The 18,947-nt window shown below is 58.1% G+C and overlaps 3 protein-coding genes across 4 annotated transcripts in view; all 3 read left to right on the top strand.

The window, feature by feature from the left end:
- DIS3L2 (DIS3 like 3'-5' exoribonuclease 2) overlaps positions 1-10,396 on the top strand; it is a 184,724-nt gene extending 174,328 nt beyond the window's left edge. The window contains 8 exon segments of the mRNA XM_048314282.1: positions 201-291; positions 293-385; positions 1,562-1,648; positions 5,585-5,732; positions 5,842-5,972; positions 6,202-6,306; positions 7,006-7,107; positions 9,866-10,396. Of these exon segments, the coding sequence (XP_048170239.1) occupies positions 201-291; positions 293-385; positions 1,562-1,648; positions 5,585-5,732; positions 5,842-5,972; positions 6,202-6,306; positions 7,006-7,107; positions 9,866-9,964 (856 nt within the window). The 3' untranslated portion in view covers positions 9,965-10,396.
- A 92-nt stretch (positions 10,397-10,488) lies between these two features.
- On the top strand, positions 10,489-14,822 carry LOC125330747 (intestinal-type alkaline phosphatase-like). Of its 2 annotated transcripts, XM_048314286.1 has the most exons (11): positions 10,489-11,668; positions 12,164-12,280; positions 12,451-12,566; positions 12,642-12,816; positions 12,916-13,088; positions 13,162-13,296; positions 13,376-13,445; positions 13,560-13,694; positions 13,809-14,000; positions 14,143-14,259; positions 14,536-14,822. In XM_048314286.1, exons 1-11 carry the CDS (start codon positions 11,569-11,571, stop codon positions 14,820-14,822), a joined length of 1,617 nt encoding a protein of 538 aa, XP_048170243.1. In that variant the 5' UTR covers positions 10,489-11,568. The 2 variants fall into 2 exon arrangements, with proteins under 2 accessions (XP_048170243.1, XP_048170242.1); XM_048314285.1 differs by having other exon boundaries at positions 11,582-12,280.
- Positions 14,823-15,454: 632 nt separating this feature from the next.
- LOC125330748 (intestinal-type alkaline phosphatase-like) lies at positions 15,455-18,895 on the top strand. Its single transcript, XM_048314288.1, has 11 exons — positions 15,455-15,629; positions 16,171-16,287; positions 16,415-16,530; positions 16,752-16,926; positions 17,069-17,241; positions 17,331-17,465; positions 17,553-17,625; positions 17,709-17,843; positions 17,954-18,145; positions 18,260-18,370; positions 18,458-18,895. The coding sequence occupies exons 1-11, from the start codon at positions 15,455-15,457 to the stop codon at positions 18,718-18,720; spliced, it is 1,665 nt and encodes a 554-aa protein (XP_048170245.1). The 3' UTR covers positions 18,721-18,895.
- Positions 18,896-18,947: the final 52 nt, after the last annotated feature.

The following is an 18,947-nucleotide window of genomic DNA, read 5'->3' on the forward strand; positions in this document are numbered from 1 at the left end:
TGGGGAAGCCTCCGCTAGAAAGTGAGAATTTGGGGGGGATTTGCTGCAGTCTCACAGCTAATCTGTGCTTATGACAGCAACTGCAAGCTGCTCCCCTGTCCCCCTGTGTCGTATTAGTTCCCATCACTGTGGACTGGCTTGGCTTCCAGGGGGCCTCCCCTGTCTAACCGGGGCCTGGGGTTGTTTTTCTCGTGCCGCAGGCTGGTGGAGGAGTTCATGCTGCTGGCAAACATGGCCGTGGCCCATCAGATCTACCGCTCCTTCCCCAAGCAGGCCTTCCTCCGCCGCCACCCCCCCGCCCCAAACCAAGCTGCTGAAAGACCTCATGGACTTTTGCAACCAAGTCGGCCTCGACATTGACTTCAGCAGTGCGGGGACCCTGCATGTGAGTGCCCTGGCCTGGCAGGGCCATGGGGGCCGCGGGTGGGCAGCTACATGGTGGTGTGTTTGTGGCAGCGTGTGCTTTATTCTCTGTCCCTCTCTGCCCAGGAAAAGCTGACAACTATGCCATGCCAAAATGGAACACCTCCCTCACACGCTGTTGATCCCATTAGTGCTGGGCAGGGGTGGCCCAGCCTGTCCTGGTCAGCCATGTTGTGCACAGAGGTTAGAGCAGGGTGGGAAGGACCTTGCAAGTGACCCCTGTGCTGCCCTCTCTGCAATGGGAAGGATGTTTCAGTGCAAGAGCACTCACTGAGACACTCAGATTTCCTTCTCTGGGCAGGTCCTAGGCAGGGAATTTGATCCATACCACAAGGAAAGTAGCTCTGCAAGGGGCTGTTTCTGTCTGGGCTGCTGCAAGTCTCAGGGAGGGCAGGGTGGGGAGCGGGGTGACTGGGAAGGACTGGAGAGCAGTGCTGGGAAAGGTCAGATGCAGCCAGTGCAAGAAGTATCCAACCACTCCTCTGCTGAGCGTGTCCTGAGGCTGAACTCCAGCTGAATAGCACAGCACAGGTTCCAGGATTTTCTTTACTCACCGCAACTGGACTGTGGATAATCCTCTGTTAATCCCATCCCCGCTGGCCTCCTGCACGCCCCTCCATCAGCTGGGACTGCTTTCCCCATTTGCTGGCTGTGCCCAGCCTATGTCAGCAGATGCAAGGCTGCTCACTCAGCTCTTCTCCTGTACTTTGAACCCTCCAGCCCTTCCTCACTGCTAGCCCCAGGCAGTGACCTCCCATATCCATGTCTCCCCAGAGTCCCATTAGTCCCTGTGCTGAAGCTCTCAGAAGCTGGATGGGAGCCAGGCACAGGTCAGGAGAGAGTTTACGGGCTCTCTCTCATGCTGCACAACTGGGGACAGAGCCAGCAGTCCCCATGCCCCAGGTGCTCCCTGCCATTGACCCCCAGAGGAGAGCCGGTGCTCAGGACCGTGTATGCAGTCCTACTTGGGCTGCTGGGCAAAGCCCAATTTCATGTGCACCTTTTGGCTTACAAGGGAATTTGCAGGAAAAAGGGGAATTTGGCTTTGACAGGCTGCTGTTAGCACCAGTGAGATCTGCCTGGGTCCCTTTACCACCATAACATGCCAATACTGAATGCTCTCTCTTTTCTCCTCCAGAAAAGCTTAAGTGAAACATTTGGTGCTGACCAATATTCCAGAGCAAGGAAAGAAGTGCTGACCTACATGTTCTCCAGGCCCATGCAGGTGAGAACAGCGCTGTGCTGTCGGGCATGTCTGCTTGTAGCTTTTCTGCTGTGGCTCCATCTTCAGTTCTCACCCCTTCTGCGTTACCAAGCTGGTTGTTGCACACAGAGGGAGTGAATGAACACTGAACGTGGTGTTCCAGAGCTGCCAGCAGCTTCGTCCAGTGCCTCCAGCCCTGTGCAGCTGGCCGTGGGAGTATCCCTTGAGCAACAAAGCTTCACTGGGTGGCAAGGTCAGGCTGAGTCTTTCCTCACTGCTTACAGTGTCCCTGTTGGGATATTTCACCCTTGAAGTTGTCTGAGGGCTGTTAGGAGACTCACAAGGACCCTGTGAGGAGCTGGTGGTGGGCTCCATGGTTCGTGTTTGTGCCATTCCTTCACATTGTGATATCCCAACTGGTCCAAAGAAGGAATTAAGAGTAGGGGTGTGGAACTGGCCATAAGCACAGTCTGGTACCTGCTCTTGGAAGCAGGAAAGTTCTGGAAACCCTTCAGTCTCCCTCCAGCCCAGGTGGCTTTCTTTGACAGTCTCTGCAATGGAGACTTGTGCTGCTCACACCAGTTGTCATGTTTGGTGCATTTGTAGCTCAGGACACTTATTTGGGTGTTTATCACCATCAAAAAAAGTTCTTGTGAGGCATCACCTGCATTTGCAGCTAGGCACAGCACAACGTCTTCTGAGGAAAGTCCTACCCAATAGGGAGAAGGGGCACATTCCTGAAATTATCTCTCTGCTGTGGCCTGCTTATCACTGCAGGAATGAATCATCTTCCCAACGTCACTCATTTGACTGTCACTCTTCTAATTAGCTTATTTGCTTCATTTACTCATTAGCAGTTGCCTGAAGTCCTGCTTCTGGGACTTAATGCTTGTTTGCAACTGGGACTGGGGTATGAGGCCATTTAGTAAATCACCCCCTCATGTGTGTCCAGCTCAGGAGGGCTGCTTTGTAAAGAGCAGGGAGTGTCCTCTGGAGCTGGATGTGTTGTCCCAGATCCCGTGTCCTGCTTTGGGTTATCCTGGTCTCATCTCTCACATCCTCCTTTTCTGGCGGAAGGTGCACTGGTGACACAAATTCCTTTGAGTCCCTCTCTGGTCATGCTGACTGTGGCACAAGCCTGGGCTTTGCCAGTAGCAGTACGTGAAGCAAGCCTGGCTGCTGGCCAGGGTGGATGAGCAAGGAGAAAGTAACTGGGTTCTGCAGTGGCACCAAGGGGGACATGGGCTTTTGGGGACCCACTGGCTTGCTGAGATCTTGCCTTTGTGGTGTCCTGAGACTATGGTTGGAGAAGTGGTGGGAATGCCTTCAGATACCTCACAGTGGCTCTCATTAAGGTTTAGCCCTGTGAATACATGTTAGATCATTACATGAAAGAGGTATCAAGGTTTTGGGGATGAAGTCTTCTGCAGAGTACACACCAGACAAAGAGGCGCTTTTAAAGGAGATATTCCACGAGACATTATTTTGGCAGGATCTAGCCTCATTCCATCATCAGAAGACAAAGGTGCCTGTGTGTTCAGGTGTGCTGTGCAGTCCACTCATATGTGGCAAACCTGTTGCCTGGCACACTCCCATTATAGGCAAACCCCCTCGGAAAGGGGCAAACAGCTTCCAGGAGGAATGAGCTTTCCCTGTGAGGAGTATATTTTTTGCTGTCTGCCACCAGCATGAGAGCAGATGGGAGAATCAGCCCCATCCTGCTGGATGTTGCAGTCCCTCATGGGGCAGAGGACAGATTTGAGTGTTGGCAGCTGCAGAGCACAGCCACTGAGGGGCCCAGGCCGGTGGCGAGGGCTGGGCCATTGCCCTGACAGATGGTGCAGCGAGCCCGTCTGGTCGGGGCAGTGGGAAGTCACCTGTATCCCTGCATACGTCCCAGCTCCCAGTGATAAAGCTGATGTTTCAGGGACAAGGCTGCAGCTAAATCAGCCTAAACAACCTGTCCACAGGTTTAACCCCTGGTCGTGCCAAGTCTGTGTCTTCCCTCTTCACTGCGTACTGGTGGTCAAGACATCAGCCTCTTGGAGGAGGAGGGAATTGGGAAGCAACTGGTAATGCGTGTGCCTGAGGGAATGCCTGGATTGGCATGCCAGGAGCCTTGTAACAGATGAAGGAGCAGCGACACACCATTTTTCAGGGGCTCAGTCATTCGGGGATTCAATCTGTCCGTGAGAGCAAAGCTGCCCCTGGTTGGCTGGGGCTGATTTATTTCCAGTCTCCTCGCAGTTCTCCAGGGATTGCAGCAAACCCTGGGGATTTGAGACCACTTGTGAGTCAAATCTGTTAATGAGAAAACATCTGCTTCATGCCAGGCTGATGTCACCGGGTTGTGCTGTCACGGTGGAGAGGACGGGTGTCAGATATGTGTCAGGCGGGGCTCCCTGCAGGGTGTAACCCTTCCGTGGCCTAGGGGAGTATTTTTCTTGTGATACCCAAGCTGCTGCAAATGTCAGTGAGGGTCATAAGCTGCAAAAAGGGTGTCCAAAATGGTGCTGGACCCCACAATGGCCAGCACATCCATCAAGACAAAGTGCTCCAGGCAACAGCAAGCAGCAAAGGGCCTTCAGCATCTTTTCTAATTTTAAACAAGGTGGGGCATAACTTGAAACACTGCTAGGCATAGGGCAGGGATGGGCCCTTCCCAGTGTCTTTCTCAGAGCACTTTGACTGGTGCTCTGCTTTCTGAGTGCCTGGCATTGTAGGGACCTTCCTCCCTTCTGCCCAGAAGCCTGGCACAAGTGCCTGGAAGCTCCCTGTGGTTTCATGCTGTCTGTCAGCACAAGGGCACTCATCCCCTCCTGCAGCAGCCTCTGGAGCTCAGCATGTCTCCCTGCCCAGCCGCATTCGGTGGGAGCCGAGCTAATTGAGTGGAGACCGTACTTCATGGAGTCCATCAGAAACAATTTAATTCTGGGTTGTGGAAATTGGCAGCCACCACAGCTCCTATCCCAGCTCTTAGGTCTCATAATAAGACTGGGACTGATGCTGCTTTTTTTAACCTGCTCTATTTACTTGCCCGGATCAGTGCGTTGCTGCTCAGCAGGAGCTGGCTGCACCACTGGCCTGGAGAGCGGAGGATACAGCTGCCCAAACCAAGGATCCCAGGACGACTCTGTAATCAGAGCTGGCTACTCCTGTTTTTTTTAAATCACTTGCTCTTATTTTTAAATGGGTTCATTCAATCGCCACTGTGCTGTGACCCCGCCGCCACCCCCCTGACCTGCAGAGCCTCCCCTCCCCGCCTGGGCTTGGCCCCCGGTGTTTTCCCAGCCCTGAGAGCTGGTGTTTCACAGATGTGAAAATAAAAGCTGTAACCTGTGGGATGACACAGGAGAGGTTCCTGCTGAAGAGGCTGCTGAGCAGTGGTGCCGCTGTTGCCCTGGTGTTGGTTTAGATGGGCAGTTCAGCCACTTGGCTCCCCAGATGTCACGGTGGGATGGAGCAGCAGGGATCACAGCAGGGCTCTCTCTTCCTCCTTGGAAGCCACTCATCCCAGCTCCCAGTGCTCTCCAAGCATGCACAATGGGTGTGTAAAGCCTGCAGCCAGACCCAGAACCAAAGAGCCAGCATGGGAGCTGCTCTGTGAGGCCCCTTGGTGGGAGAACATCTCAGCTGGACTCTCCCCTGGAAGATGGGAGGATGGCAAATGAGCCCCAGGGCCTGAGCAGAAGCAGGAAGCTGCTTAGACCCGTGGGTGATGTGAAAGTTGATGCAGTCCTTGGGGCCAGGCAGGGACAGCTGGCAGTCAGAGCTCTCTTTTATTCTGTGCTCAGTTTCTGCAGTGCCTGCCTCGTCCCTGCACAGCTCAAACTGAGCAGCAGACAGGACATCATCAAAGGGCCATTGGCTGCTGGCACTGTGTCCACAGAGCCAGACCTCTCCAGCGTCACGGCACCACCCTTGCTCACACCTCCCCTCGTTTCTCCCCCCCTTCAGATGGCTCTCTACTTCTGCACCGGTGTCCTGGAGGACGAGACCCTTTTTCACCACTACGCCCTGAATGTGCCGTTCTACACTCACTTCACCTCTCCCATCCGCCGCTACGCCGACATCATCGTGCACCGCCTGCTCTCCGCCTCGCTCGGTGTGTGCTGCTCCCCTGCATGGGCTGGGCACTGGGGGACAGGGGCCATGGCATGGCTCTGTAGCAGGAGAGCACATGGGCATGTCATTGTCACTCGTCCCCTTTGCAGGTGCCAGAGCTCCCCTCAAGATGGAGAAAGAGGCCATCCAAAAGCAGGCAGATCACTGCAATGACCGGAAGATGGCTTCCAAGAGGGTGCAGGAGCTCAGCGCTGACCTCTTCTTCTCCGTCTTTGTCAGGGTAAGACCCGAGGCTATCTTCTCCCGAGGCATCTCTGGATTTCTCTGGGAAGGCCCAGCCTAGATGCCACTGGGAAGGGGGGCTGTGTCTGCCCACTTGGCTTTAGGAAAGACAGACAGTGAGAGGACACACTCAGCAACCACCACTGCTGGATTCCAGGACCTGGAGACACTGTTTGGGGATTGCTGGATGAGAACTACTGTGTAGTGACAGCCCTGTCTCTTGACAGGAATGTGGTCCTCTGGAGTCAGAAGCCATGGTGATGGGTGTCCTGAGCAAGGCTTTTGATGTCCTGGTGCTGAAGTTTGGAGTCCAGAAGCGCATCTACTGCAATGTAAGTACCTCACCAGTGTGAGACAGTACCAACACTGCCTTGCCAGCGAGGGCTGCAGCAGCCTGGCATCACTGCAGGCAGTGGCTGTCCTGGCACCTTTTTGTGCCAGCCCTGCAACTGGCGGAGCTGTGCCCGAGCTGGGCCAGCCAGAGGGGAGGGAACCTTCCTGGAGTTTCCCTTCCGTCCCTCAGCCCAGGCAGGCACAAGGGACTGGGGGGTCTGGATCAGCCCAGTCTCTGAGGACCAGCTTCTCCCTGTGACGTGCTGGGGTTGATCTAGCCCAGGTAAAAGGGAATAACGCCAGATTCAGAGGAACAGAGATAAGCATGGATCTGAAGCAAGGAAAGGGAGCGAGGCTGGTTTTCATTTCATTTAATCAGACAGTTTATCTGGGGCTGTGACAGCAGCGCTGTGGGCCAGCACCTGCAGTTGGTGACAGCATCCTCTCTTAATAACCTGGTTATATGGCTGGCAATGACATCTTTAAACAGGACATAGAGCGTGATATATGGGCTGGTGGTGTATCACAGCAGCCCCTGATTTACGCACTAGGCTCAGGCTCACGGGCTGCTGCATCCCAGTTGTTAAAGAGCTGCAGAGGCAGCGTGCTGGGCAAAAACAGCGTCAGCCCCATCCACAGGCAAGGTGGAGGAGGAGAGCTGCTGGGGGACATGCTCCCAACGCTCTCCCTGCCTGCAGGCGCTGCCCTTGGTGGACTTCCGCTACCAGAAGGTGGGGAAGAAGCCAGAGCTGACACTCCTGTGGGAACCAGAGGAGCTGGAGGAGGAATCTGTGCCCCAGGTAAGACCCCCACAGCATGGAACAGGCTCACAACACCATGGGCTGGCATGGAGGCTGTTTGCAGCATGTGGATCCTGTGATGTCTGCAGGGACAGGTCCAGGAGGCAGGTCTTGCCTTGCAGGGTGTCAGGTCCTGCTGTCCCTCTGTGTCCCTTTCCCAGTGAGTCCAACTTCAGCCTCAACTTCCTCTGCCATCCAGCCCAGTCCCATCCCATCGCTGCCCTCACAATCTGACCCCTCCACAGCCTTCAGTCTCTGCCCTGCCTGCTGCGTGCCCTGCCTCCCGGTTCAGTTTCCTCCAGAAATTGAATTAACATGCTGTTTACTTCCTCCTTCTAGATCATCAATTAAGATGTTAAGTAAGATCAGGCCTAAGGCAGCTCCTGTCTAGACCCTTCCCCCCCATCCTGGTATTCTTTGCCCCTGACATAGCCTTTTCTTGGGGTTTCCATCCCTGTGACAGGGTTGAGCCTCAATTAGGAGAAATTTTTTAAATCAGACTTCCTGAGATGCAGTGTCAAATGGTTTAACAGCATCTAGAAATCTCTCTCTTGTGTCCCTGTCATCTATTAACTTGGTAACTCAATCAAAGGGAGCAATCGCATTTGTCTGGCTTGATTAAGTGGTGCTTCTTTGCCAGCTTTTGTCTGGCATGGCTATAAAACCCCAGCTGTGTTGACTGCTGTGATCCCTGCCTGAAGGGCTGAATCCCAGCTTCTCCCTGCACCATCCCAGGGGCTCTGCACTTGAGCCCCAATTCCATCCAAGCTCAGCACATCCCATCCTTGCCCAGCTGGGGAACCTGACACAGAGTGGGCTGACCTTCCCATCTGGTGTGATCTGTGTCCTGGAGAGTCCTTCCCTTCCCAGGGTGGATGTTGTGATCAGAGCTGGATCCAACTCTGCAGACATTTCTGCAGGCCTCCCTCCCTTTGAAGCTGAGCTTTCCTGTCTCAGCTTGGCTCAGAGAAGCCCCGTGGATGCAGCCCGCAATGGCCTCAGTTCCTCCTTTCCTACAGGAGCAGGGATCACTTACACTCTAGCAGGGAGCTGATGAAAAATGATGCCCCAGCATGAGCAGGGCCCATTTTGGTTAAGCAAACAGTTGGTAGAGGAAACTCCTCCACGAACCCTCCACACCTCCTAAGAAAACACTGGAGCTCTCCCATGGGATCAGGCTCTGAGAAATCTTCTGAGCCAGCAGATCCCTGAGTTTATAAATCTTCAGTCCTGGGATGAGCCAGATCCCTATGGGCCATGCTGAGCTCTGGTAGATGTCACCTGAACACCCCACAGCACCAAGCACCCCAGCTCCCCGCCTGACCCCAGTGCTTGGCCTCTGCTTCCAGGTTTAGCTGAGCCTGGCCAGGCAGTGGGAACATCAGGGAAGGCTGTGAGTGAGAAGCTGTGCTGGGGTCTGGGCTGTTTGGCCCTGCCATGGAGGGGAGGTGTTGCCCCCATTTCTCTCTGATCTCCAGGGGATTACCAGGGCCTCAGTGGGCATTACTGAGGGGTGAAGTAAGAAGTGGATCTAAGACTCAGGGGATTTGATGTGAAATTGTGCAGTTTCATGGCAGTTCAGCAAAGGGATGAAGCAGTGGAGAATGCTGATATTCCCCCTTTGATTCCCCCAGATTGGGGGGCTGCCCCATGACCACCACCCCCTGCACTGCAGCCAGCTGGGGTGGGCAGGGGCTGGTGCTCAGTAGCCCACAGCTCTCTGGGCAGCCACTTGCGATAGGATTTTCCTGCAGGTCGCTCCTCACTGGCCACTTTGGTACATTTAAGTCTCAATGAGATTTTTGTGTTCTGAGTGATTGATCTGGAGCAGCCAGCGCTGGATGAGCTGGGAAGTGTTGGACAAGGTTACGCCGGCAGCTCTGTGCCTGCTTCTCCTGGGGCCAGCCCTGAGCAGATGGCCCCAGCGAGCCCTGCTACACCACAGGGCTTGGGGACAGGCTCCAGCAAGCAAAGTCCCCAAATGTCTGGGCATGACCCCAGGAAAGCCCTTCCCAATGTCCCAGCCAGCCCCTTAACTGTGCCTTCAAGGACAGACCAGATCAATACTTTCCATTTCTAATCCATACAATCGCAGGAAGAGCTGGGGTCAGAGGAGCAGGGAGGTGGCAGCAGCAGCACCATTGCTGAACAGGAGGAATTGATTTTCTGGGGTCTTCATTTCCTTGCACCTCTCATCTGTTGTGCTCCCTTCCTGGGTCTCCTCTCTCTGTGGGAGCACAGGCAGATTGTTCCCTCCTTGTGGGATGCTGATGAAATGCTCAACGTCATGTGGAAAACCCTTCTGCCGCAGCCCGACGTTGGCTCTTGGCCAAGCTCCATTAAGGGATGATGTGGTTCTTTGGCTGGAGAGGGAAGGAAGGCATGGGGGGCCTTGAGGGGAGGTTGGGACCGAAAGCCAAGGGCACAAATGCCCACAATCCTTCCTAGACTGTGTGGAGAGCAAGTGGGGGCCTGATGAGGCTGGGATAAGTGAGGATGTTTTGGGAGGCTCTTTTAGGTTGATTTGGGTTCCCTGGCTGGTGTCAGAGCCCATGGTGTTGCCTTGAGGATGCTGCCTTCAGCCCCAGGAGCACCCTGGATGCCAGCAGAGCTATCTGAATCCATCCTGCCCCATTCCTTGCTTCCTTGTGGGTGCACTGGTGGAGGCAGCAAAAGCCAGCACAGCTCTAAGCAAATCTTGGTGTGATGCCAAGCTGCCTGAAAACCCTCTTTTCTCTCTTTCTCTCCCTTGCTGAAGGTGATCACCATTTTCACACTGGTGGAAGTGGTACTGACGGCAGATGGTGGCCCCCTCAAGTACAGTGCCCTGCTCAAGAGGCCAAGCTCGGACAAGTGAGAGCCCTGGCTCCGTGGGCTCCCCACTCGTGATGCTCCCTCACCTCCCAGGCCCTGCACTGGCACCCACTGGAGACAGAAGGGACCCACAAGGACTTTGGGGTTTTGAGTTTTAAAACCATTGTGGTTTTATTTGTGGTTTGGATTTTAACTCCAGCTGGGAGCGGGGCTTGAGCCTGCCCCAGGCAGAACATTTCTACTCTCGGGAATTTTTAGCTTTATGCTTTCTTAATGTTTTTTTTAAGGCAGTGGTGTCCATCCCCAGCTTCAGTGCCCGTGGTGAAGGCTGAGAGGGGATACATGTCCCCAGGAGTGGAGAGGGGCTGGCTCCACCATCCCAGGTGGGATGTGGATGCAGTGGGATGCAGCCATGGGGCTGTGCAGGAGGGTTTCTTGCAGGGTTGTGTGTCATGTAATAAAAGCCGGGTCAGCAGCTGTGTGTGGAGCTCGCACGGGTTTTATTTTGTGCCCTGCATGTTCCCCCCAGCTGGGGGATCCCAGCAGTAACTCATCTCCCAGGCAGCCCCCTGCCTTCCCCTGCCTGCCACTTCCCAGGCACTATGAAATCCAAGCGGCCTCACTGCCTGTCCCAGCCTCAGATATGCTTGGCCAGATGTGAAATCAGAACAGATGTTCCCAGGTCCTGATCCAGCAGGTATTCCCTCAGTCCCTCCAACTTCATGAGAAGTCCCTGTGCGTCTCCACATCATCACAGGCAGTGGTTGGTGAAGGGATTGACATCTGGCAAGAAGGAATGAATCCATTGTGCCAGGCAGGGAGGGAGCCCTGCATCACTGTGCCCCATCAGTGGTGACAGCATGGCCCCAGCACCACCACATCAGCCCTTTGCAGGAGCTGGCCAAACCCCGAGTGCCTGGATCAGGATGGGGGATTAGGGTGGGGTACAAGACAGTTCCCAGGGGCTGGTGAAGCCATCAAGGACACCTGTAGTCTCCAGGGGCTGTGCTCCTGTAGTGTCCTTCCAGGTGGCCTGGTGCAATCACGGGTGGATGTCACCCAATGCTGGTGACATGGGGCTGTTCCCTGCCCACAGCAGGTACCCCACTGTGCAGGTGTGCTGGCATGGGCTGCCCCAGGGCACCCAGCCTGTCAGGCACCAGCTGTCCCAGGAGCTGACAGGCAGCGTGTAACTCTGTCTGCTGGGACGGACCAGAGGACACTGACACCAAAGCCAAGATGTCCACCCCCTACCCCTCAGCCCAGTGTCCCCTCCTCAGGTTTGTCTCAGGGGAAACCAGGCAAATCCAGCCTGGCCCAGCTCAGCCTGTCTGCAAAAACAGCCCTTTGCCCTGTGCCCTCCCTCCCACTCCCTGGGGTCCTGCAGGAAACCGCCCCCATGGGAGCTGGGGCCCAGAGGTGCCCTGGTCCTTAGGGACAGGCTGGAGGTCCTGCCTTGCTGGTGGGGGAAGGGATGGCCCCGGGGGGAGGGGGCTGGGGGCATTGGGAGGGCCCTTGGAGGGCTGGGAGATAGTCTGTGGTGAATGTTATCAGCCCATCGTCTCACGGGACAGGGAAGAGCCATAAAGGGCTGTCCCCTCACCCTGGACGAAGGCAGCATTCCAGGAGGGAGCCAGGGTGGGCAGCATGGGGCAGCCGCTTTCCCCTGGAACCTGCCTTCTCCTCTGCTTCCTCACCCAGCTCTCCACTGCAGCCTCCAGTGACAGGGGACATGTGGGACAGTGGGGTAAGAGCCTCTGGTGGGGGATGCTGGGGCTGGTGTCACTTCCCTGGGGGTCTCCAGGGACCATGTCACCTCCCCATGGGATACCAGTGAAGGGGAGCCCTCACAGCCACCTCAGGGGGGTCTGAGACCACAGCCCCCCTGCCAAAGCAGGCCCTGCCCCCCATCCCTGCTGCTCCCAACCCCCATCCCTGACTTTGGATGAAGTGCCCTGAGAGCCACAGCCAGCTGTGGTTACCCAGCCATTGCACACTCGCTGTGGCTGATCCTCTGGCTCCTCATCCACTGCCAAGAGGCACAAGGAACCTCCCTGCAAAACCATGCCTCAGTTTCCCCTCTGCAGGTGGTTTCTTAGCAATGCTGGGCTGCAAAAGACCATGCTGATCTCCAGGGGATTTCTGGTCCCCCATGGAGGGCGTTTACAGCAGCTCAATTCACCTTGGGTAGAGATGGCAATGCTGGACCCCTGGAGGCTCCCAGCTCTGCTCTCACCTCCAGATGCTGAGAAGACCCCGGGCTACTGGAATAAAGAGGCCAGGAGGAGGCTGGAGTTGGCCCTGGCCTTGCAGCCAGCGGCACAGCGGGCCAAAAACATCATCCTCTTCATGGGTGATGGTGAGTGCCCCGGGTCACTGCCACGCCCTGCAGCTCCCTAACAGCCGGGGGATGTGGCTGCTGAGAAGATGGGGCTGGGGCTGGGGCAAGCCCTCGGGCAGTGCCTGAGGAGGGCAGGGCTGTCCCTCGTCCCGGCCCCCTGCCACCCCGTGACTCAGACATGCTCACAGGCATGGGGCTGTCCACCATGTCAGCGGCTCGGATCTACAAGGGGCAGCTGTCCGGTGGCTTGGGCGAGGAGAATGTCTTGGCCATGGAGACCTTTCCCCACATGGCCCTGGCCAAGGTGAGTGGGGCAGTGCCCGGTGGGACACTCCTGCTGCCCCTGCTTGAAACTCCACTGCACCTGTCTTGCTTCCAGACCTACACCATCGACCGGCAGGTGCCTGACAGCGCTGGCACGGGCACCGCCTACCTCTGTGGGGTGAAGGCCAACGCCAAGACTCTGGGACTGAGTGGGGCGGCCGTCTATGGAAAATGCCGCACCACCTTTGGCAATGAGGTGGACTCCATCCTGCACCGGGCCAGGCTGGCAGGTACGGGGCAGCCAGAAGCCCTGTCAGAGAGCCTGGCATGGCCATCCTGTGCTGTACAGAGCTTGATGGACTCCCTGTAAACCCTTGCCCATGCTGCAGGCAAGTCTGTGGGCATCGTGACGACCACGCGGGTGCAGCACGCGTCCCCCGGGGCAGCCTATGCGCACTCGGCCAGCCGGGGCTGGTATGCTGATGCCAACATGCCCAGGGAGGCCCTGCGGGACGGCTGCAAGGACATCGCCTACCAGCTGGTGCACAACACTGACATCAACGTGAGCTGGGGGGCAGGAGCGGGAGGGAGGGGGCACTGGGAGCACTGGGAGGGTCTGCTGAGCTCCCCGGCAGGTGATCCTGGGCGGCGGGAGGATGTACATGACCCCTAAGCGGACTCCGGACCCCGAGTACCCGGAGGACCCGGATCAAAATGGCACCAGGAAGGACGGCCGGGACTTGATTGCTGAGTGGCTGAGTGCCAAGCAGGTAGTGTGCCAGGGAAGAGGGAATGTGACTCCAGGCACAGGGTGTGTGCCATTGTCACTGGCTCAGCTCTTGCTGACAGGGTGCCCGCTATGTCTGGGACAAGAAGGGCCTGGATGCGGTTGAAGATGACTCTGTGAGCCACCTTATGGGTAGGAGCATCACTGCCTGCACCAATGGCAATCCTTCCTCCTCCTCCTCCCCTCTCTGGAGGTGTCAGCAGGGGCACAAAGCATGGCATGGACCCCCTCTACCTCCTCCCCCAGGCCTCTTTGAGCCCAAGGACATGAGGTACGAGCTGAACCGCAACACATCCACGGACCCCTCCATCGTGGAGATGACAGAAAAGGCCGTCCGCATCCTGCGCAGGAACCCCAATGGCTTCTTCCTCTTTGTGGAAGATGAGTAGCTCCAGGGGGGCACTGTGGCTGGGGCTGGGGTGGGATGTGCGTCCTGGGAGCAGGTGGCCACCCGAGGGGACTGGAGAGAGGATGATGGCCACGTTCCCCGTGCAGGTGGCAGAATCGACCATGGCCACCACAGTGGCCGGGCCAAGCAGGCGCTGATGGAGGCTGTAATGCTGGACCGGGCGGTGGCACGGGCGGGCGAGCTCACCTCCCCCACTGACACTCTGACCGTGGTGACGGCCGATCACTCCCATGTCTTCACCTTTGGGGGCAGCACACCACGTGGCAACTCCATCTTCGGTGGGTCTTGGGGAGGGGCAGTGAACATCCCTCCTCCCACCTCACTCTGTTGCTGCCATGGGAGGCTGAGCTGGCCCAGGCAGGGAGCTGGGGAGAGGTACCCAGCTGGGATAGGAGGTGACAATGTCTTTCTCTGTGCCAGGGCTGGCCCCCAAGAAAGCCAAGGACAAGCGAGCTTACACCAGCATCCTCTATGGCAATGGTCCTGGCTACAGCATCCGTGACGGGGCCCGTCCAGCTGCCAGCCTCCCTGCTGCAGGTACGAGTCTGCTGGGGATGTGGCAGAGCCACAGGGTGGCTGGGGACAGATTCCCAGTGAGTCTGCTGGGGATTAGGTGGAGGCACAGGGTGGCTGGGGACAACATCCCACTGGCATGGCCACAGGGGCCACACAGGGTCCTGATGCCACTGTGAGGCTCAGGAGTTACTTGGGCAGAAATCACACTGACGCAGGAGTGATGGGAGCTGTCCCCCCACCTCTGTGACGTGTCAGGGAGCCAGACCCCCAGCCCCATTTCTTGTCTTCCCCCTGCAGAGGACAAGGACTACAGGCAGCAGGCAGCTGTGCCCTTGGAGACAGAGACTCACAGTGGGGAGGACGTGGTGGTGCTGGCCCAGGGCCCCATGGCCCACCTCTTCCACGGGGTGCAGGAGCAGCACTACATCGCCCACGCCATGGCCTACGCCGCCTGCCTTGAGCCCTATGCCACAGAGCCCGGGTGCAGGGCAGCCCGCAGGGCCTCCCAGGGCACACAGTGCTCCCCACAGCCCCTGCTTGCCCTCCTGGCCCTCTGCATAGCTGCCCTCATAGTGGGAGGCTGAGAGGCTCTGGCTGAGTCCCAGTGTGGACAGGACCAAGGGATGCAATAAAACACAGGTTGTCTCCATCCGTCGTGCAAAGGTTCACAGTGGTGGTCACCTCCTGAGGTGCTGCCCCGTGCCTGCTTCCCCAGTTGGCTGTGGCTCCTGGTTCTCTCCTTGGACCAGCACTGGAGGCACTGGGGTGAAGGAGATGATGAAATGCGGGTGAGGGGAGGCCATGTCCTCCCCAGCTCTGCCTGTTTGGGACACAGTCCACAAGGGTTGGTACATTCCTGGCAAGGGCTGAGCAAGGAGCAGAGTTTTAGTCTGCATCCGTGGATTTATTGCTCAAGAAAGCCTGGGCAGAGAGCAGAGTGCTCGGTTCACGAGTGACCCCAGGTGCTCCCCATACCCACCATTGTCCCAGGTCCAATGCTCAGCGCTGCCCATGGCACCCTGGGACAGGACACTGCCTTGCCTGGCACTACAGCACCGTGGTCAGGGCAGGATTTCCTGCCAGCACTGCACATCCTCTTCTCCCTGCATCTGTCTGTGCCCCAAGCCCATCTGTGCCCAGCAGGCACAGGGTGCTGTGCCAAGGAGGTGCCATCAGCCCAGCCCTGCGGCCTTTGTGCAAACTGCTCGGCAGATACATGCTGAACCCCTCCACACACCCTGCTAGGGCTGATCCCTGTCCAAAGTCCCTCCCCGGATCTGCTGGATTTACAGACACTGCCAGCAGCGTTGGGCTGTCAGATCTCACCATGCGGCTCCTGGCATCCCTCACTCTCTGCCTCTGGGCAGGGCTCAGCGCTGCTGTCATCCCAGGTGGGGACAAGGATGGGGACGGGTGCCTGGCTGGCTGCAGCGGGTGTCCGGGGAAGCAGGGTGTCAGCCTGGCTGGCCACAAGGAGGGCTTGGGGAGGGGAGCTGGGGCTGCCCAGCTGAGCAAGGATTAATGGGTATGAGTTACCCCTGCTCTTCTGGGGTTTTTGAACCGGTTTTCCCCCAGGTTTTTGCTTGCTTCTGTGCTGGGGGCTCATCTGGGAGAAGTGCCTGTATCCTCTATCACCACCCCCTACCATGGATTTGGCCCCATCCCACTCGCCAGATAACATCCCATCATGTCTGGTTTGGCTGCCCCCCTTGTTCCCTGCCCCAGGACCCTGGGGCCAGGCAGTGGGTGCAAGCCTGCATGGTCTCCGCCCACCCCATACAGTCCCCTGAACCACTTGGTCCATGTGAGAGGAGGCCCCAGCATGGGAGTGCCCAGGGAATGAGTATCCCTGGGATGTGGGTACCCTGCAGGGGTGCCTCAGGGATGCCAGTGCTGGTGAGCTGGGACTGATGGGTATTTCCAATGTCCCAGCGGAGGAGGAGATTCCATCCTTCTGGAACAAGCAGGCAGCTGCAGCCATCGAAGCCTCCTTCAAACTCCAGCCCAGGATACGCACAGCCAAAAATCTCATCCTTTTCCTTGGGGATGGTGAGTCTGGCACCCCTGGCACCACTGGCACCCCTGGCAGGCAGGCTGACATGGCCAGTGCCCTGCTGAGTGGGATGTGTGGAGGGCACCTGATCCAGAGGGTGACCAGGACCCTCTCTCTGCCCAGGATTCGGGATCCCCACCATCACAGCCACACGCATCCTAAAGGGGCAGCAGCAGGGGAAGCTGGGCCCTGAGACCCCTCTTGCCCTGGATGCTTTTCCCTACGTGGCTCTCTCCAAGGTAAAATTCCTGCATGCTGGACAGGGGCCATGGTGATCCCAGGCATGGGGGCATGGTTATCCTGGGCATGGGGCTGCTGGCACCCCAGGGCTGCACATATGCTGTGCATGGGGTCCCTCCCCATCCCATGCGTGTCCATGGGAGAGCGAATGAGCGTGGCAGGGGGTGCTGGGGGGACACCCACTAGGGACTCCTGCCCTGAGCCCCTCTGTCCTTGGCAGACCTACAATGTGGACAGGCAGGTCCCCGACAGCGCGGGGACAGCCACCGCCTATCTCTGCGGGGTGAAGGGCAACTACCAGACCGTGGGGTTGAGCGCGGCTGCCCGCCACTCGCAGTGCAACACCACAGCTGGCAACGAGGTGTTCTCAGTGCTGCAGCGAGCCCGCAATGCTGGTAACGGGGGATGCAGGGCTGGGGGGACCCTGTGGGGACAAGGGGTGTCACACTGGGGGCTTTCCCCCCATGACCATCCCATAGCTTGATGGTGGGGATCCTGTGTTGCCCTCAGTGGGGCCTGATGAGCGGGGTTTGGCAGGGAAGGCGGTGGGCATCGTGACCTCGACGCGGGTGCAGCATGCGTCGCCCTCAGGGAACTACGCGCACGTAGTGAACCGGGACTGGTACGCGGACGCCAGCATGCCCCAGGACGCGCGGCTGCAGGGCTGCAAGGACATCGCCTGGCAGCTGGTCCACAACGTCGACATCAACGTGAGCGCCCGCACATGGGAGGAGGGGAGCGGGGACAGACACCTCTCAGGGCACCCCCACTAACGCTTCATCCGCCTCATCACCCCCAGGTGATCCTGGGTGGCGGTCGGAAATACATGACCCCTGTGGGGACGCCGGACCCTGAGTACCCCACCAACAGCCAGCAGAATGGGATACGCGAGGATGGGAAAAACCTCATCGACATGTGGCTGGAGGCACGGCCGGTGAGTGACGCAGCGGGGATGGTCCTCTGCCCACTGCCCCTGGCACAGGGCCAGGCACCCACTAACCCCTGAGGGATTCGCCCACAGGGTGCCCACTATGTCTGGAACAGGACAGAGATGCTGGCTGCTGCCGCCAACTCCAGTGTGAATTATTTGATGGGTAACAAATGACTCCTGTGCCTGGACCCAAGAGGCACTGGGACACTCAGGCACTGATGCTATCCCCAACATGTGCCCTCACAGGTCTCTTTGAACCTGGAGACATGAAGTACGACCTGGTGCGTAACACCACCCTGGACCCATCACTCACAGAGATGATGGAGGCAGCCATCTCCATCCTGAGCAGGAATCCCAAAGGCTTCTACCTCTTTGTGGAAGGTAAGTTGGGGCCCGTGCCCCTGGGGCCACTGAGAGGGGGGTGTAGGGTGGGGCTGGGAGTTGGGGGTGCTGCTGTCGGTCCCCAGCCCACTGTGGGTGCCCATCTGCAGGTGGCAGAATCGACCACGGCCACCACGACGGCGCAGCCCATAAGGCACTGACGGAGGCGGTGGAGTTCGACCAGGCCATCGAGCGGGCAGGTGCCCTGACAGACGAGGCTGAGACCCTCACCGTCATCACCGCTGACCACTCGCACGTCTTCTCCTTTGGTGGCTACACCCTGCGTGGCTCCTCCATTTTCGGTGGGGCTCTGCCCTGTGCTGCATACTGCCAGCCCTGTGGCACCCTGACTGCAGCCAGAGGAGTGATACGGGTGTTTGTTGGCTGATCCTCCTCTTCCATCGACCCCTCCCCAGGTCTGGCCCCCAAGACAGCCATTGACGGGAAGAACTACACATCCATCCTCTATGGGAATGGGCCAGGATACCCAGGCTCTGACCGGCCCAACGTGGACCTAGACAAAGCCAGTGAGGGCACAGAGACCATGGCCGGGTGGTGGGGTGGGGCTGGGGGCCATCACTGCCCCCCTTAACCCCCTTCTCTCCCCTCCCCAGTGCAGTTCGAGTACATGCAACAGGCGGCTGTGCCCCTCGACTCGGAGACCCACGGCGGTGAGGATGTGGCCATTCTGGCCAAGGGCCCCATGGCCCACCTCTTCCACGGGGTGCAGGAGCAGACCTACGTGGCCCATGTCATGGCCTACGCCGCCTGCATCGAGCCCTACACCAACTGCCGCCAGCGGGACTCTGCCCCTGGTATCCGCGCCACCCCCCTGGCCCTGCTCCTGCCCGTCCTCCTTGTGCCCCTCTTCCACTGACCCCATGTCCCTAGGGCACCCCACAGGGCAGACTCATGTTCCCCTTCCTGCCCACTGTGTGGCACCTGCGGGCAGATGGCAGCTTTCTGAAGCATCCCTGGTCTGGATGCAGCAGCCATGGGGACACCAAATCCCGGGTGTTAAATACAGTGTTAAATAAACACGGGGTGTGACACTGGTGGAACAGGAGTGTTCGTGTTCGTGGAACGGGGGTGCCTGTGCCATGT

Source organism: Corvus hawaiiensis, chromosome 10 (assembly GCF_020740725.1).
Source record: "Corvus hawaiiensis isolate bCorHaw1 chromosome 10, bCorHaw1.pri.cur, whole genome shotgun sequence".
In the NCBI taxonomy this organism is placed as follows: Eukaryota; Metazoa; Chordata; class Aves; order Passeriformes; family Corvidae; genus Corvus; species Corvus hawaiiensis.

What these genes read in the sequence shown, in the direction of transcription:
- LOC125330747 (XM_048314285.1), top strand. Translation starts at nt 11,986, where the DNA reads ATGCCTCAGTTTCCCCTCTGCAGGTGGTTTCTTAGCAATGCTGGGCTG. An exon ending in CCCACATGGCCCTGGCCAAG is followed by an intron (nt 12,567 to 12,641) that starts GTGAGTGGGGCA and finishes TCTTGCTTCCAG; the next exon opens with ACCTACACCATCGACCGGCA. An exon ending in TGCACAACACTGACATCAAC is followed by an intron (nt 13,089 to 13,161) that starts GTGAGCTGGGGG and finishes GCTCCCCGGCAG; the next exon opens with GTGATCCTGGGCGGCGGGAG.
- LOC125330748 (XM_048314288.1), top strand. Translation starts at nt 15,455, where the DNA reads ATGCTGAACCCCTCCACACACCCTGCTAGGGCTGATCCCTGTCCAAAG. An exon ending in CATCCTTTTCCTTGGGGATG is followed by an intron (nt 16,288 to 16,414) that starts GTGAGTCTGGCA and finishes CTCTCTGCCCAG; the next exon opens with GATTCGGGATCCCCACCATC. An exon ending in CCTACGTGGCTCTCTCCAAG is followed by an intron (nt 16,531 to 16,751) that starts GTAAAATTCCTG and finishes TGTCCTTGGCAG; the next exon opens with ACCTACAATGTGGACAGGCA.